General features: G+C 46.9%; 2 protein-coding genes and 1 non-coding gene across 11 annotated transcripts; 2 read left to right on the top strand and 1 right to left on the bottom strand.

Moving 5' to 3' along the window:
• Window positions 1-535: 535 nt before the first annotated feature.
• IMP4 (IMP U3 small nucleolar ribonucleoprotein 4) lies at window positions 536-8,444 on the bottom strand. Of its 8 annotated transcripts, none has more exons than XM_069576845.1 (12): window positions 8,384-8,444; window positions 7,478-8,218; window positions 6,952-7,043; window positions 6,698-6,806; window positions 4,813-4,896; window positions 3,997-4,106; window positions 3,790-3,922; window positions 3,550-3,704; window positions 3,366-3,460; window positions 3,173-3,246; window positions 2,932-3,092; window positions 536-749 (listed from the first exon to the last, which is right to left on the bottom strand). In XM_069576845.1, the coding sequence occupies exons 3-11, from the start codon at window positions 6,952-6,954 to the stop codon at window positions 2,980-2,982; spliced, it is 876 nt and encodes a 291-aa protein (XP_069432946.1). In that variant the 5' UTR covers window positions 6,955-7,043; window positions 7,478-8,218; window positions 8,384-8,444; the 3' UTR covers window positions 536-749; window positions 2,932-2,979. The 8 variants fall into 8 exon arrangements, with proteins under 8 accessions (XP_069432946.1, XP_069432947.1, XP_069432948.1 ...); XM_069576846.1 differs by having other exon boundaries at window positions 2,942-3,092; XM_069576847.1 differs by having other exon boundaries at window positions 536-2,334; window positions 7,478-8,443.
• Window positions 7,132-11,756, top strand: CCDC115 (coiled-coil domain containing 115). 2 transcript variants are annotated; one of them, XM_069576854.1, is made up of 6 exons: window positions 7,132-7,276; window positions 7,547-7,833; window positions 7,913-8,016; window positions 8,105-8,187; window positions 8,785-8,916; window positions 10,408-11,756. In XM_069576854.1, exons 2-6 carry the CDS (start codon window positions 7,723-7,725, stop codon window positions 10,518-10,520), a joined length of 543 nt encoding a protein of 180 aa, XP_069432955.1. In that variant the 5' UTR covers window positions 7,132-7,276; window positions 7,547-7,722; the 3' UTR covers window positions 10,521-11,756. The 2 variants fall into 2 exon arrangements, with proteins under 2 accessions (XP_069432955.1, XP_069432954.1); XM_069576853.1 differs by having other exon boundaries at window positions 7,167-7,276; window positions 8,770-8,916.
• A 618-nt stretch (window positions 11,757-12,374) lies between these two features.
• TRNAE-UUC (transfer RNA glutamic acid (anticodon UUC)) lies at window positions 12,375-12,446 on the top strand. Its single transcript has one exon. It is a non-coding gene; the product is annotated as a tRNA-Glu (tRNA).
• The last annotated feature ends 4,268 nt before the right edge of the window (window positions 12,447-16,714 follow it).

The following is a 16,714-nucleotide window of genomic DNA, read 5'->3' as shown; positions in this document are numbered from 1 at the left end:
GGGGCGAAGGGTAGGGGAGGGCATTGCTGGATGTGAGCAAAAGCAGCAGTCTTCTGCCACCCCTTATGGTGAAAGAGGAATTAAAGATGTGAACACTCAAACAGCAAGATTGCGGGATTTGGTCCCAGATAGCAGGAGTGCATATGAAAGGAAAGAGTTCAGGGAGCCCAGAAACTTGCATCTTCCCATATAAAGAAGAGCACTAAATTCCTTGAGACATCTGGTTCTCCTTAACTACAATAATCTTTGATGTTCAGACTGCCTGCCCTCTTTGTTGCAAACTTCTATATACAGCCGGCCTCCCTCTCCATCGTCTTCAAAGCAGCTTCTCAGGGCTCCCTGAGATGCTGCTTCCCGCGTTCGAAGTCCTAAACATTCCCACCAAATAACTTTTTATTCTCAGGTTGTGACTATTCTTTAGTCGACAGAAGCCAGTCACAAAACACTACAAATTATATGATTCCATTCCATTACTGAGTATAAGCTCATACTAAGCTTGCGGCACAACAGGCAGGTTCAAGAGATGAGTCACTGAGACAAGGAATAGAGACTTTATTCAGAAAGCCAGGAAACGAAGATAATGGGTTTGAACCATCTTGCCTGAGTCTGAATTCAGGCTCCTTTATACCAAAAGGGGAGGGAGAAAAGCCAAACACTTCCTGGTTCCCATTCGCCTCCAGAGGGGATATGTTAATTTCTTCCTCCCTGCAGTCACTCACAGCTGGGCCTGGTCACGATGTTTCCTGGAGCTAAACAAAGGTATTTCAGCCTAACACTCATTACCTGGAAGCAAGGTTCCCAGAAGTGGGCCATTATGTATAGTTTAAGCTTGGAGGCAACATCCCTTTAGTGAATAACTTGTAACGGAATACAAGATTCTTTTCTATCACAGTTCCTATGCAATGTCCAGAGTAGCCAAGTCTATAGAGACCAAAAGTAGATTAGTGGTTACAAGGTGCTGAGAGTTGGGGGAAGGTTGGAAAGGAATGCGAAGTGACAGCTAAAGGGTATGGAAGTTTCTTTCAGAAGGGACAAAAGTGGCCTAAAATTAGATTGTGGTGATGACTGTGCAACCCTGTGAATATAATAAAAAAATATTTAACTGTATACTTTAAACAGATCAATGGTGTTGACATGCATTATATCTCAATAAAGCTGTTTTTAAAAGGACAAGAGAATTGTCAACCATTTGCAATGAAATGCACCTAAGTTGTATCCTGGTTCAAATGAACATACCATATCAGGGAAAACTGAACATTAACTGGATATGTAGAGTAGAATCTGGAATAACTACTGATTTTTTTAAGTGTGACAGTGCTATATTATTTTTGTTGAGTCTTATTTTTTAGAGCTATATGGAAATATTTTTGGATGAAATGATATGTATCTGGGATTTGCTTCAAAATAAACAAGTGGAGCAGGTATCAGGAGAGGGTGCAGCTACAAAGTGGGTTGTCGTGTAGTTGCTAAATCCTTTGCGACCCCATGGACTGTAGCTGGCCAGGCTCCTCGGTCCAAGACATTTCCCAGGCAAGAGTATTAGAGTGGGTTGCTGTTTTCTTCTGTAGGGGATGTTCCTGACTCAGGGATCAAACCTGTGGCTCCTGCGTCTCCCGTGTCCTGCACTGGCAGGCAGATTCTTTACTGCTGAGCCACCAGGATACTGGTCAATGAGATGGGCTTCGTGGACTCACTGTACAGTCCTCTCTGCTCTTATTTTGGAATTCTCCACAATTAAAAGACTTTAAACAATCTATCAACGAAAAGGTAAACAAGTTTCTATAAAGAGCTAACAGGTCACAGAGAACACACATATAGCCAATGAATATTTGAATATGTATGACATCTGTTATGAGCTCCCCTGGTGGACTAGATGGTAAAGAAGCCGCCTGCAATGCAGCACACCCGGGTTCAATTCCTTGGCTCAGGAAGATCCCCTGGAGGAGGGCATGGCTATCCTCTCCAGTATTCTTGCCTGAAGAATCCCATGGACAGAGGAGCCAGATGGGCTACGGTCCATGGGGTTACCAAGAGTCAGACATGACTGAGCAACTAACACTGGCATCTGTTATAATTTTCAAAATACATTCAACTGAGGAACAATTTTGCACCCAGAGCTTGACCAAGTCTGACAATCCCCAGTTATGGCAAGAACACAGGAAACACTCAGATCTCCTGACAGTGGCTGGACGAGACAGCCTCTTGGAGGACAATTCAGCAGCATCTATAATCATTTTCAAGACACAATTCCACTTGCAGCAGTTTACTCATCAGATATACTTGTATAAATATGCACAGACGTTATGTTCAGTGTTCCTGAAGCAATATTTGTGGCTGTTAAAACAGGAAACCAGTTGAGTTTGTGCCCATCAAAAAGTGGTGAATTCATATACCAGACATCCTTGATAACTTAAGAGAGATCCTCGGTAATCTAGGGAGATCCTAAAGAGATTCTTAAAGGGAAAGATGACCATATAAAGCTTCCCACTGCTGGTGAACCCAAGTGCACTGGGTTCTCTGAGGAGCTTGAATTACACTCAAAGGAGGCCACAATGAAATGAATAAATGGTTTGCATCTTGTTTATTTTCTGCCTGCCCTGGCTGAAAGCTGGTCCCCAGGGCCAACCTCCGCTATGAGACTTCTGGGCTCACGCTTTTATTCCCATTCCCAGATGATGAATGTTCACGGCCACTAACAGCAGCACCAGATCTCCCAGGGTAGCAGCAAACCCTCCCAACAGCCCAGGAGCTAGTCACTGCCTCAGGTCTGCCTTGTCCTACACACAGTGTCACTACCGGGCCTGAGGACGTCCCAGAGCTGCCAGGTCCGCACCTGAGGAGACCCCCACACCTTTCACACTCAACCCAACAGACCTGCCCTGACCACTTAAGAGGTAAACAGGGTGCTACAGCAATTAGATTTTATCTGACCTCTCCCCACCTCCCAGGTCCAGGTCCACATCCTCATTAGCGAGTGGGCTACTCAGCACTCAGGAAGACTCTCTTGTGTGCGGTGTTGGTGTAGGGGTGCCAGCGCCATTCTACGTCTGCAGTGGCCTCTTGTTCCAGCGTGCCCAGGCGGATCATGTACACTGGGGGAAGGGGGTGAGATATGGTCACCTACATATCCAGCACTGCCCCCACCAGATGCAGGAGAAAGCCCCAAACTCACACTTCAGCTCAAAGCGCGGCCCAACCTCGGTCAGCTCCACGTTGCGGTGGTTGGTCTTCTTGTATACATGGTGCCTGGGGCAAAGGGGGCAGGGCAGGGTTGAGCGGAGGCAGGGAGCAGCTACAGGATAAACAACAGACAGCACAGGGGCATAAAGGCTGGGACATCACTTGAGCCCAGCCAACAGACCCACCGGAAGGAGATGTAGTCGTCCTGGTTGGCGAAGGTGATGACCCGGTGGCTGTCATCTTTGGGCACAGGGAACAGGTAGCGGAGTATGTCAGAGACCTAGGGCAGCAGGAAGAAAAGCCTCAAATGCCTGGCCTCGCACCCCCAGCTCCCAGCCCCCAGCCCCTAGCCCATGGCCACAGACTCACCCGCTTACCCAGGCGGGAGGAGAAGCCGTGTATGATGAGGTGCGGTTTGGCCTCTGATGCAGTGCCCAGGTCAGGGATGTCATGCCTCATGACTACGTTGCACAGTGTGAAGTACGCAGTTGGGCCAAAGGGCAGGTGGCTGACAATGAGCCCCACTGGCAGGACCACACAAGCCGTCAGAGACCCTCTGCTCCTAGCCAGCCACCCTCGCAGCACCGAGCTCCCTCCCACCAGCCTTACCGGGTGTGCCTCGATGCTCGTGGACAACCAGCAGGTCAGTGACCCCATTGGCTTTGCAGGCTCGCACCAGAGCTCCTACCTCATGCCGGCCACGGTTCATGCGCTGGGCACCAGGGAACACCAACTTCAGCTCCTGCAGGTGAACTCCTCTGGTTAGGATGGGGCTCCGAGTCTCTGAACACCTCCCACTCACGCCTGTCGTCATACCTTTGCAAACATCTTAAGGCGGGAACTGGGATCTCGGGAGGTAGTAATCATGACCTTGGGATCCTCAACCCCTGCCCAGCGATACTCATCATCTACGTGGTTGGTCACACCTGTGAGGAGCGTGAGGCACGAGAACACGATATTGCCGAGGGAAGTGAAATGCTAACGCCCAGCGGCCAAATCCACCTAGAACAACACTGTCTTGACAATACCAGCAAGAATGGAAACGCTCTGTACCTGCTCTGGGCAACAGGGTGGCCCCTGGCCAAACTGGCTACAAGCACAAGTGTGATCGAGGAACTGAATCTTTATATTTGATTCTAGTTCATTTAAGCTCCGGTAATCACATGGAACAAGTAGCTACCATGTTAGCACAAGTCCAGATTCTGTTAAGGCCCAGAGTAACAGACTCCTTTACCTCACAACAAATATTTATGCTGTGATTCCTTTCATATTTGTTGAATAATGCAATGAATCAAACATCTGGATACCAATGAAGTACTGGTAGCTGGGGACACAAATGAAAATAACGACACTGTTCTGTCCCAGCAGAACCTACATTCCTAGTGAGAAGGCCAATTAACAGACAAAACAAAGTACAAAGTGGGGTAATACTGTGCCATGTAAACAGAACTGGGAGCACTCAGTGAGAGGTCCCCTGAGGTGTCATCTGTGCACAGCCATGAGGGTGCCTGGAAGACCGTTTCAGGATCAGGAGCTTCACAGCCTTTCTTCAAGGTGTCTCAGGAATGACACAGAAGTTAGTGGACTCAAGTGCAGGAAGAGAAGCTGGCCCATAGAGTCAGGGAAGGTCACCTTCACCGCCGGCATCCTCAAACTCCAGAGACCCCTGTAAGGCCAGAGCTTCCTTGCGTAACTCGGTGGGAATCAGGCGGTTCTCTGCAGGGGGAAAACAGAGAGGTTGAGAAAGACATGCATAGAACCTTCAGTTTTTACAACACTGTACAGACTTGATGGAAAAACACCCCTTTACTCGTTTCTGAGCAGAGAGCTGATATGTAATTAGAGGTGGAGGTGGTAATGAAACAATTATTTTTGGCTATATGCCACCTTGTTAAGAGTGTTTATAGGTGATTTCATTTACTATGGGTCCTGAGTGTCAAGACTTGAGAGGTTTCTAAACTATGTATCCACAAGTATGCATTCCCTTTGTAGTCAGAAAAAAATTAACAATGTTAAAAAAATAAATGGAAACTACTCATTCTGTATTAAGGTGGATCAGAAACCCTCAAATCCTCTGACATTAAAATCATTAATTGTGATGCTCTGGGTCAGAGGTTCCCTCTGTGAACTAAGGCTAGATTTGGCAGAACGGCTGGGCTGTGTGGCCATGCCCACTTTGGAGCATGTCCTTTGAACCCAGCACTTCTAACATACCCTGGACAAACTCTTGCACACTGAAGACAGTGTTCACAGCAGCAGGGCTGACCCAAACTAAAAATAAGCTGTCCACCCCCAACAGTGAATTGGATGAAGACCCTGTGGAATATTCACCTGCAGGAGCCTCACCTACACTCAATGTATCTTAGTAACAATGCCAAACAAAAACATAACGTGGCAAAAGAATACACAAAACCTAATACTACCTAAAATCAACCAATGTGATATAGTATTACAAACAAGCATGATACAGGCAAAAAAGAAGAGGAAGGAAATGGCTTATTTTTAATCAATATTCAATACTGTGGTTCTCTAGGTCGGCGAAAATATTTCTGAACTTCAATATATTTATCAGTTTCATTTTTTAACATGAGTAGATAGCTCATTACAGCAGGAGCTCAGTCCCAACGGGATCCATGGGCAGCAGTCTGCCAGGTTCCTCTGTCCCTGGAATTTTCCAGGCAAGGATACTGGAGTGAGTTGCTGTTTCCCACTCCGGGTTTGAACCCACACCTTTGCATCAGCAGGGTAGATTCTTTTACCACTAGCACTGAGAAGCTCTGTTTTACATTATGCTTGACATAAATATACATATACATACCACAATACTTTACATGTCTAAAACCTAAGACAATCAAAGTGAATTTAAAACAGAAGTATTGAGTTGATGTACTATCAGGAAACAGAGCTCCACCAACACAAGAACCAACAAGATACATATAAATAAAGCATTTCCAATCAGGCATGTGTGACAGACTGCTTTAACAGCAGGGCAAATGGAAAGTGGGCAAAATATTGCAAAGTTAAATTCCTAATTTACAACGCAAATAAAATCAAGTCCTACACGAATTAACAGTTTTCAAATACAAGGGACTTGTAACAGTAGTAAAAGACAATCAGATATTACCTTGTAGTGAAAACAGGTAGCAAGAACAGAAACGATGCAGGGGAAATAGGTATAGGACCACGCGAAATGTTTAAATCTGGAAAGGCCTAGACACTGCAACTTAGCGACTAAACAACAATAAAGACACTGTAAATAAAATTAATAAGCAAGCTGTAAAATCTGGATACTGTAACATAAATGACAAGTAATTCATACCATCTTGAAAGGAACATTTGCAAACCATGAGGAAGATCGAACAGTTAGGAAAATGGCCAGTAAATACGTGAAAGGATAGTCACCACCCTAACAAAGTAAATGCTAATTAAACGCGTTTTACAGCATTGGGGCCTGTTTCTTGTTGGGTTTTAAAACTACGGTCTCTAGAAAAGATCGGAGAGCGGGGGACACACGTACCCTCAAGCGCGCGCCGAACCTTGTCTTTCCTCTCCTGGGCCGTTCGCTCAGCCTCCTCTCGTGCCTTGCGGTACAGGTACTCGCGGCGAAGGCGGGCCTCGCGGCGCAGCTGGGGAAGAGCGGGCCCATTCAGACGACCCGTTTTCGCCAAGCAAAGCAGGCTCCAGAAACATACGCCCCGACCTCACCGGCCACAACCCCAGCTTCCACGAGCCCCCGACCTCCAAAACAGGAGTTTAAAACATCCCTCCTACCATCCTGAGCGCAACTTCCACGTGGGTCCAGGAGAATCTTTGGATACCGCTTGCGCAACGCAGTCCTCGCTTCCGCCGGCCTCACTTCCGCCCTTAATCAAAAGTCGGTACAGACCTCATTGGATTCCGCTGATTCCTACAGTGCCCGAAGTTAAAATGGCTAACAGGTGGGAGTCGATTGGCCAGACTGAAGGGCGTGCTCACTGAAGCAACCAATAGGCAGGATAGGGCAGCAAGGTGCTGTCACGCGCTTAGACCGGCAGTTAATAAAGGCGACAGCCCGGCTTCACTACCTACCGCGAGGAGGCGAATGTTCGATTTGAAGGTGAGGAACCCCTAAAATAATCATAACTGTAGGCTCCAGCAGGTGTAAAAGCTGTTCAGCGATTGACCAGATGATCGCCTACCCGCCCATTCTGAAATTAAAGCCGCCCCTCCTTTAAAATGGACGCCTCGTTTCATCGCCACTCCAACAACCCTACGTTTAAGTCGCGGCCGCTTCCAGAAGTGATTCGGAGATACCCACCGCTCTTGCCGACTGTCCGGGTGGCTGGTCCCCTTCGGATGCTTGCCTGACGAAGGTTATCACTTCCAGGGTCGCAGCTCTGAGGCCGCGCTGATCCTGAAAAGCGCAAAGCAGCCAGCCACAATCCACCCAAGACTGGGAGCCCCAGAGAGGGCGGGCCTCGCACGCCTATTGGCTGTCCTGCTAGGCCGGCGGACACTGATTGGGCGACCCGTCAGGAGCCGGCTCTCGACCCTGCGTAGCAGATGGCTTCTCGGGATCTGCGGGCAGAGCTGGACTTTCTTCTCCTGCAGCTCCTCGAAGACCTGGAGCAACTGGAGGCGAAGCGACAAGCGCTAAACGCCCGGGTGGAGGAGGTGGGAGCTTCGGGCGGGAGGGCGGACTGGCCAGCGCACGGAAGTTACCTTGTTTCACCTCTCTCTTCTCTCTTCCCAGGGCTGGCTCTCGCTCTCCAAAGCGCGCTATGCAATGGGTGCCAAGTCAGTAGGGCCCCTGCAGTATGCGTCCCACATGGAGCCCCAAGTCCGCGTCTGCACCGGGTGAGGAGCCTTGCATGCTGCAGCGGGTGGGCGGACAGAGGGCCGGGCCGGCGCCGCCAAAGGTCCAGTCTCCCTTCTCGTTCTGTAGCGAGGCTCAGGACGGACTCCAGAAGTTCTGGATGGTGAGAGCCGGCACCCAGACTCCAGAAGAAGTGGGATCCCGCGAGGCAGGTGAGCTCCCCCTCTTCTTCCCGTCGGGTCCCTTCCCATATAAAAGATAAAATGCATGGGACGTCTGAGGAGATGATTTTATTTAGGCTGTTGCGATAGAGCGCGCCCCAGTTCTGAAGATCTGAATCTCTCAGCAGAGCGGGTTTTTTGCCTTAGATTTATAGGGGGAATAGAAAGTTATGAGTGAGTCCTTTACCGTTAGAACTGTTTTGCAGTCAGAGGAAGTCTCAGCTGAACAGATGTTTATTTCTGTGTCTAGCTAGTTTCAGGGGGACAAATTTCTAATCCCAGTTAATCATTCATGAGACAGTGGGGAGTTGAAGGGTGTGTCTGGCTTTTCAGCAGGTTCAGGCAAAATGGCAAAAAGTCTGTGTACCTTTTTCACAGGAAAACAAGGGGGGTCATTTGCTGATTTTAATGTCAATAAAAAAGAGTGTACAGATACAAGGGGCTTGTAAAAAGGTGTTTTCCAAAACATAAAACGGATTTTACAACAGTTGGTATTTTCTGGGATCTTGAGCTTAGATCAAGTTTAACATTGTCGCCAAGAAGACGGCCAGGTATTAATAACAAGACCCCCAGCCTTTGTTTCTTCAGCTCTGCGCAGGCGCAAGGGTCTCCCAAGGACCCCAGAGCCAGACTCCTCCCCAGCTCCCCAGAACCCTTTGAAATGGTTTGGAATCCTGGTGCCTCACAGTCTGCGACAAGCTCAAGCCAGCTTCCAGGAGGGTGAGTGACCCTGAAAGGGACCTTCTATCTACAGGGAGTGCTAATGCCAGGCTTGGGATTAGTCTGCAAAAGGCTTTGCAGGTTTTCTCCATTTCCGACTTGTTGCACACCTACGGTTTTTTAAAAAAGCATTTATTGGCTGTTGGCAGAGTTCAGGTTCATAGGAGGTGCTGGGGATACAGCAGGAAACAAAAGGTATAACACCCTCATTGGATCTTTATTGAGTGCAGAAAAACAACATGCATGAAAACAAATAAGTAGGCCCTAAAATACCAGGCAATGAAAGTTGCTATGAAAAAATAAGGTAGAGCACAATGGATGGCATAGCCTAGGGGAGCTGTTGTATATTTGGTAGCCTGGAAAGGCCTCTGAAGAGATGAAGGAAAGAGCTTTGTTGGTGATCTGGGGAACAGTGTTCTAGGTGCCAGGGACCAACCAGGGCAGATCTCTGAGGTGATGTTGCATCTGGTATGGCAGAGAGGAGGCCAGTGGACAAGAGTGGAGGTGGTCTGGACAGTGGAAGACAGGGGAAGTCGGGGGAAAACTGCATGTTTTTTCTAGTGGAAACCACAGGATTTGCTGATAGATCAATTCAGGAGTAAGGGAAGGAGGCGCCCAGTCTGTAGTCAGAATGCCTGAAAAGGTGAGGCGGGAGGGCCACAGAGCCGCAGCTGAGGTAAAGTCAGGAGTGGTGTGGGGTGTGTTCCTGGTGTGGTGGAGATTTTGAGTGGATGGTTGGGTACATGTATCTGGAGTTTGGAAGAGGCCTGGACTGGAGAAAGTGATTTGAGAACTCACTGCATAACACTGGTTTTAAATTCCCAAGTTGCTGACACAGCCACAGCATTAAAGTTGAAATGGGATGAGGTCAGCAGAGGTCCCAGGAATGTGAACAGGAAGTACGGGGAAAAGAAGGGAAGAGGCCAGTCAAGAAGACTAAGGAGTGGGGCAGAAGCAACATCAGGAGGGTAAAGTGTTACCTGGAGGGAGTGATCAGTGGGACCAGGCAGTATGGCAGAAGACAGGACTGGCCAGTGGACTGGGTGGTGTGGAGGGCCCAGAGGACTTCCCAACAGCTATTCCAGGAGAGATATCAAGGGAAGCAACGTAGGTGTGGATCCAGAATGTGGACCACTCTTGGGGGCAGAGAAAACAAGTAGAAGGAGAGAGGGCAAGAGTAGGGAGGGCCTGTGATAATGGAGAAAAGAAGGAATGATATAAGGACAGAGACTATGTTATGATCTGTGAATTTTTAGTTCCTGGTGGGTGCTGTAAGAGGGCCAAGGAAATTTGAGGGGGAAGGAACATTTTAGCAATGACCTGAAGGACTTGAGAGTATGAGTCCAGTGAGGTTCTCAAGGAGTCAATGCCAGCTGTACCTGGAATGTTTTAGGAATAGTTTGAAGGCCAGAGTGGCCTGAGGGTGTCCAGAGGCCCTTGAGACATGTGGCACCATAGATACCACAGTGACAATCTCTTCTCCTCCTCTAGGTCTGCAGCTGGCTGCAGACATGGCCAGCCTTCAGAGCCGCATCAGCTGGGGTCGAAGCCAGCTCCAGGAACTCCAGGAGAAACTCAAGCAGCTAGAACCCAGGGCTCCCTGACCTGTCACCACAGAAGCAAGGCAGTGGGAACAGCTATTCTTCGATGTGGCTCCCTTATCAGCCCTTCCTCCTTCACAGATTGCCCGCCACCCGAACTAACCCCTGCTCCTTAATACTTCTCTGGTCTGCATGTTTCCAACTTTGTTAGGTGGGGAAGGCTGAAGAGGCAAACTGCATAATGTTGAAAGTTACTACTGTGAAACCACTTGTAAACTCACATCCATGTAGAGCAGTCACAAAGCTGTTAGGTTAGTTCATATTATTGAACAATAACAACTTCATGCATCAGTTAGCTGTGGTTTTTCATTACTGGATGAAATACTACACAGCTAGTGGCAGGGAAGGACAAGAAGTAGGTGCTTCAGTTTCTCTAGATCCTTAAAACTGACTTTGATGGAGGAAAAAAAAACATACATAGCTACACAGATCAGGACAGAATGATTCTGCACTGATAGAAAAACACACATACCTAAGTAGATGGGGAATGCTTAGCAGGTTTTAAGCCAGAAAGTAAAAAGGATCTGACCTAAATTTTCAAGGGAACTCTTTCAAGAGACCATTCAGGTTTTTAAACGACTGCTTTTGCCTTTCAAGAATGAGTCTTTTAATTTGTTGTGGGGCCAGAAACTCTGTGTCCTGGCTTCATTTTTCTGTGGGCTTGTTGATATTTTTAGCAGTTTCTAGGAGCTTATGGGGATGTTAGTTTTTTGTTTATGAGATGTATCTTTTTTCCCAGTTTTTGTGTTTTAACTTTACTTATGGTGGGTTTAACTTTTTGTTATAAAACGCATTAAACTGCACAGAACAGTTGAATAGCGTAATGAGTAAGGTGAAAGCTCTCTCAGCTCTTGGGTGTTTAAATCAAGTTTCTTAGAACAGTTGAAATTATCAGGTAGCTATTTTATGATTTCTGGCTTTGGGATTGCGGTTGATGGGATAATAAGGGAATTCTCCAGTGTTTTCCTCAAGAACTTTTGTATTCAAGTGAAGTATGGGGTGAGTCCTGCAGTCAACTTCCTCTTTTCTACCATAGTTCATACAGTGGACCATCCTTAGCGCTGATTTGAAATGCCACCCTTTTCTTTCGATTAATCCCAGTGTTGTATACCCCTACCATATTTTGGCATTTCCATTTTTTTCATTTATCTTAATGTAAGTTAAGACACAGGTACCAGTGTCTTAACACAGACACTGGTTTAATTCTTGAGCCTTTAATAAAAATACACCTGAATCGCAGTAGGGCAAATTTTCTGGTTGGACTGGAGGAATTTTGGAGAGGGGGCACCCTACCTTTGTCTGAAAAACTTAATTGAAGCACTCGAAACAATGTGACTGAAGGGGAAAAGGGCATCCGGCCCCCAACACAAAGGTTGCATTTCAGAGATTCTCAAGCCAAAACGAGCGAAGGTGAACACCCTGTTTTCGCCATTCTAGGGAAAGATTTTCTCTGGGAACCTGGTCCTGAGGCGGCTGCCGGGGGAGGGGGGTGGCCACGGGGAGAGAAGTCTTTTGTTTTAGACGTGAGTTGACAACGAAGGTCAAGCAATAGCCCTCCTTCGTTTACTGTTTGAAACTAGGCTTCCGGGGCGCCCAAGGTCCAAGAGGGACGCAAGCGCCTCGTCATCCACTCTCGCTCGGGTCCTAGAGGGCGCTTTCCGGAGAAAGTCCATACCTTCAAGAGACGCCCGGATACGCGGACAAACACTGCGTAGGCAGACCCGAGCTCGCGCAGCCGCAGTCAGGCCGAGATGCTACAAGCGCGCGCAAAGTGAAGCGCGCAGGTCTGTGGGTGCGCTGACGACAGGCTGACGCAGATGATATAGATACGAATAAGGGAGCAGTTCTCTCAGTGGTTCCCATATGGTCTAGCGGTTAGGATTCCTGGTTTTCACCCAGGCGGCCCGGGTTCGACTCCCGGTATGGGAACTTCAAGTGTACTTTTATTTAGAGTTATTTGCCAAAGTTTCAGTTTTTTGCCTTTAGTACATCTCAAGTCCGATTACCTGTTTCTTTCCATTTAATCCTAGCGAAATCGATGCCCAGGAAGCTCCAAGGCCCATTCTTAAATGTTTTAATCATTGTCAGTTTTCATCACATTATTAGCTGCTGCTGCTGCTAAGTCGCTTCAGTCGTGTCCGACTCTGTACGACCCCATAGACGGCAGCCCACCAGGCTCCCCCGCCCCTGGGATTCTCCAGGCAAGAACACTGGAGTGGGTTGCCATTTCCTTCTCCCATACAGGAAAGTGAAAAGTGAAAGTGAAGTCGCTCAGTCGTGTCTGACTCTTCGCGACCTCATGGGCTGCAGCCCACCAGGCTCCTCCGTCCATGGGATTTTCCAGGCAAGAGTACTGGAGTGGAGTGCCATTGCCTTCTCCGACATTATTGGCTAGTTGTTCTCTAACAGTTACATAAGATACCTTATATACTACATAAGATACCTTATATACTGCCTATATAATACAGTGCCTTAATACTACAGAATTAATAATATTATTATTTACATATTAAATATTTAATTTTTAAATATTAAACCTCCGCTGTGCTGGGCGTCCCTGCTCTCTGGCTCCTCCCTGAAGGGCTGTGCGGCAAGTAGAGGTGGAGCCCCACCGCTGCAGATTGGCCCAAGAGACTTCCGGCAAGCCAGGGTGAGCTGCTGCTGACCTGAGTCCGCGGAGGGGCAATGTGCTGGGTGCGGGGAGGAACTGGAGAGTTCCCTGAAAATTTTAACTTTCTTAGCCCTGTGGCTGCTGTGTTCCTCCTGTGATCCAGTGGCTAGGGTTCCTGATAAGAGGGTAACAGGCAGGAAGGCTCAGTGCCCTTCAGTTCAGTCGCTCAGTAGTGTCCGACTCTTTGTGACCCCATGAATTGCAGCACGCCAGGCTTCCCTGTCCATCACCAACTCCCGAAGTTCACTCAAACTCACGTCCGTGGAGTCGGTGATGCTCTCCTGCCATCTCCTCTGTTGTCCTCTTCTCCTCCAGCCTTCAATCTTTCCCAGCATCAGGGTCTTTTCCAATGAGTCAATTCTTCGAACCAGGTCGCAAAACTATTTTTAATATGCTGTCTAGGTTGGTCATAACTTTTCTTCCAAGGAGCAAGTGTCTTTTAATTTCATGGCTGCAGTCACCATCTGCAATGATTTTGGAGCCCGCCAAAATAAAGTCTCTCACTGTTTCCATTATTTCCCTATTTGCCATGAAGTAATGGGACCAGATGCCATGATCTTAGTTTTCTGAATGTTGAGTTTTAAGCCAACTTTTTCACTCTCCATTTTCACCTTCATCAAGAGGCTCTTTTGTTCCTCTTCAGTTTCTGCCATAAGGGTGGTGTCGTCTGCATATCTGAAGTTATTGATATTTCTCCCAGCAATCTTGATTCCAGCTTGTGTTTCATCCAGCCCAGCATTTCACATGATATATTCTGCATAGAAGTTAAATAAGCAGGGTGACAATATACAGCCTTGACGTACACCTTTTCCTATTTGGAACCAGTCTGTTGTTCCATGTCCAGTTCTAACTGTTGCTTCTTGACCTGCATACAGTTTTCTCAGGAGGCAGGTCAGGTGGTCTGATATTCCCATCTCTTTAAGAATTTTCCGTAGTTTGTTTGTGATCCACACAGTCAAGGGCTTTGGTGTAGTCAATAAAGCAGAAGTAGATGTTTTTCTGGAATTCTCATCCTTTTTCAATGATCCAATGGATGTTGGCAATATGATCTCTGGTTCCTCTGCCTTTTCTAAATCCAGCTTGAACATCTGGAAGTTCTCAGTTCACATACGGTTGAAGCCTCACTTGGAGAATTTTCGGCATTACTTTGCTAGCGCGTGAGATGAGAGCACTTGTGTAGTAGTTTGCACATTCTTTTTCATTGCCTTTCTTTGGGATTGGAATGCAAACTGACCTTTTCCAGTCCTGTGGCCACTGCTGAGTTTTCCAAATGTGCTGGCATATTGAGTGCAGCACTTTCACAGCATCATCTTTCAGGATTTGAAATAGCTCAACTGGAATTCCATCACCTCCACTAGCTTTGTTCGTAGTGATGCTTTCTAAGACCCACTTGACTTCACATTCCAGGATGTCTGGCTCTAGGTGAGTGATCACACCATCGTGATTATCTGGGTCATGAATATCTTTTTTGTACAGTTCTTCTGTGTATTCTTGCCATCTCTTCTTAATATCTTCTGCTTCAGTTAGGTCCATACCATTTCTGTCCTTTATTGAGCCCATCTTTGCATGAAATGTTCCCTTGGTATATCTCTAATTTGCTTGAAGAGATCTCTAGTCTTTCCCATTCTATTGTTTTCCTCTATTTCTTTGCATTGATCGTTGAAAAAGGCTTTCTTATCTCTTCTTGCTATTCTTTGGAACTCTACATTCGGATGCTTATATCTTTCCTTTTCTCCCTTGCCTTTTGCTTCTCTTCTTTTCTCAGCTATTTGTGAGGCCTCCTCAGACAACCATTTTGATTTTTTGCATTTCTTTTTCTTGAGGATGGTCTCGATCACTGACTCCTGTATACTGTCCCAAACCTCCATCCATAGTTCTTCAGGCACTCATCAGATCTAATGCCTTGAATTTATTTGTCACTTCCATTGTATAATCCTCCTAGATATGGATGGCTCAGATGGTAAAGTGTCTGCCTGCAATGCGGGGGACCCAGTTTCAATCCCTGGGTCAGGAAGATCCCCTGGAGAAGGAAATGGCAACCCACTCCAGTACTCTTGCCTGGAGTATTCCATGGACAGAGGAGCCTGGTAGGCTACAGTCAATGAGGTCTCAAAGAGTCGGACATGACTGAGCAACTTCACTTTCACTGTATAATCATAAGGGATTTGCTTTAGGTCATACCTGAATGGTCTAGTGGTTTTCCCTACTTTCTTCAATTTAAGTCTGAATTTGGCAATAAGGAGTTTATGATCTGAGCCACAGCCAGCTCCTGGTCTTGTTTTTGCTGACTATATAGAGCTTCTCCAACTTTGGCTGCAAAAAATATAATCAATCTGATTTCGGTATTGACCATCTGGTGATGTCCATGTGTAGAGTCTTCTCTTGTGTTATTGGAAAAGGGTGTTTGCTATGACCAGTGTGTTCACTTGGAAAAACTCTATTAGCCTTTGCCATGCTTCATTTTGTACTCCAAGGCCAAATTTGCCTGTTACTCCAGGTATCTCTTGACTTCCTACTTTTGCATTCCAGTCCCCTATAATGAAAAGGACATCTCTTTTGGGTGTTAGTTCTAGAAGGTCTTGTAGGTCTTCATAGAACCGTCAACTTCAGCTTCCTCAGCATTACTGGTTGGGGCATAGACTTGGATTACCGTGATATTGAATGGTTTGCCTTGGAAATGAACAGAGATCATTCTGTTGTTTTTGAGACTGCATCCAAGGACTGCATTTCAGACTCTTTTGTTGACTGTGAGGGCTACTCCGTTTCTTCTAAGGGATTCTTGCCCACAGTAGTAGATATAATGGTTATCTGAGTTAAATTTACCCATTCCAGTCCATTAGTTTGTTTGACACTCAGAGGGCCGAAACAAACCTGTGTGTGCACCAGGACCCAGAGACTGCACACAGACTGAACCAGATCAGTGCTTGAGCGTCTCCTGCGGAGGTTTGGATCAGCAGTGGCCTGCCGCAGGGGCAGGGGCACTCATTTCAGCAGTGTATGCAAGGGACATTTTGAAGGAAGTGGCCATTATATTCATTACTTCCACCATAGTTTGGCCTCAGATCAAACAACACAGGGAGGAAACACAGCCCCACCCATCAACAGAAAATTGTATTAAGAATTTACTGAGCATTGCCCTGCCCATCAGAACAAGACCCAGTTTCCCCCTCAGTCAGTCTCTCCCATCAGAAAGCTTCCATAAGATCCTTATCCATCAGAGGGCCAACAGAATGAAAACCACAATCACAGAAAACTAATCAAACTGATCACATGGGCCACAGTCTAGTCTAACTCAATGAAACTATGAGCCATGCCATGTAGGGCCACCCAAGACGGATGGGTCATGGTGGAGAGTTCTGACAAAATGTGGTCCATTGGAGAAGGAAATGGCAAACCACTCAGTATTCTTGCCTTGAGAACCCCATGAACAGTATGAAAAGGTGAAAAGATAGGACACTAAAAGATGAACTCCCCAGGTCGGTAGGTGCCCAATATACTACTGGAGATCAGTGGAGAAATAACTCCA

This window comes from Ovis canadensis, chromosome 2 (assembly GCF_042477335.2).
Source record: "Ovis canadensis isolate MfBH-ARS-UI-01 breed Bighorn chromosome 2, ARS-UI_OviCan_v2, whole genome shotgun sequence".
NCBI lineage: Eukaryota > Metazoa > Chordata > Mammalia > Artiodactyla > Bovidae > Ovis > Ovis canadensis.
Note: the sequence above shows the minus strand (reverse complement) of the source record. Positions and strands in the feature narration are given on the sequence as shown.

Coding starts and splice junctions, on each gene's coding strand:
- IMP4 (XM_069576845.1), bottom strand. Junction 4,107..4,812: donor TGAGGATGCCGGCGGTGAAG/GTGACCTTCCCT, acceptor CGCTCCTCACAG/GTGTGACCAACCACGTAGAT. Junction 3,093..3,172: donor GCCGCGCTTTGAGCTGAAGT/GTGAGTTTGGGG, acceptor CCCTTCCCCCAG/TGTACATGATCCGCCTGGGC.
- CCDC115 (XM_069576853.1), top strand. CDS start 7,723: ATGGCTTCTCGGGATCTGCGGGCAGAGCTGGACTTTCTTCTCCTGCAG. Junction 7,834..7,912: donor TAAACGCCCGGGTGGAGGAG/GTGGGAGCTTCG, acceptor CTCTCTTCCCAG/GGCTGGCTCTCGCTCTCCAA. Junction 8,917..10,407: donor TCAAGCCAGCTTCCAGGAGG/GTGAGTGACCCT, acceptor CTCCTCCTCTAG/GTCTGCAGCTGGCTGCAGAC.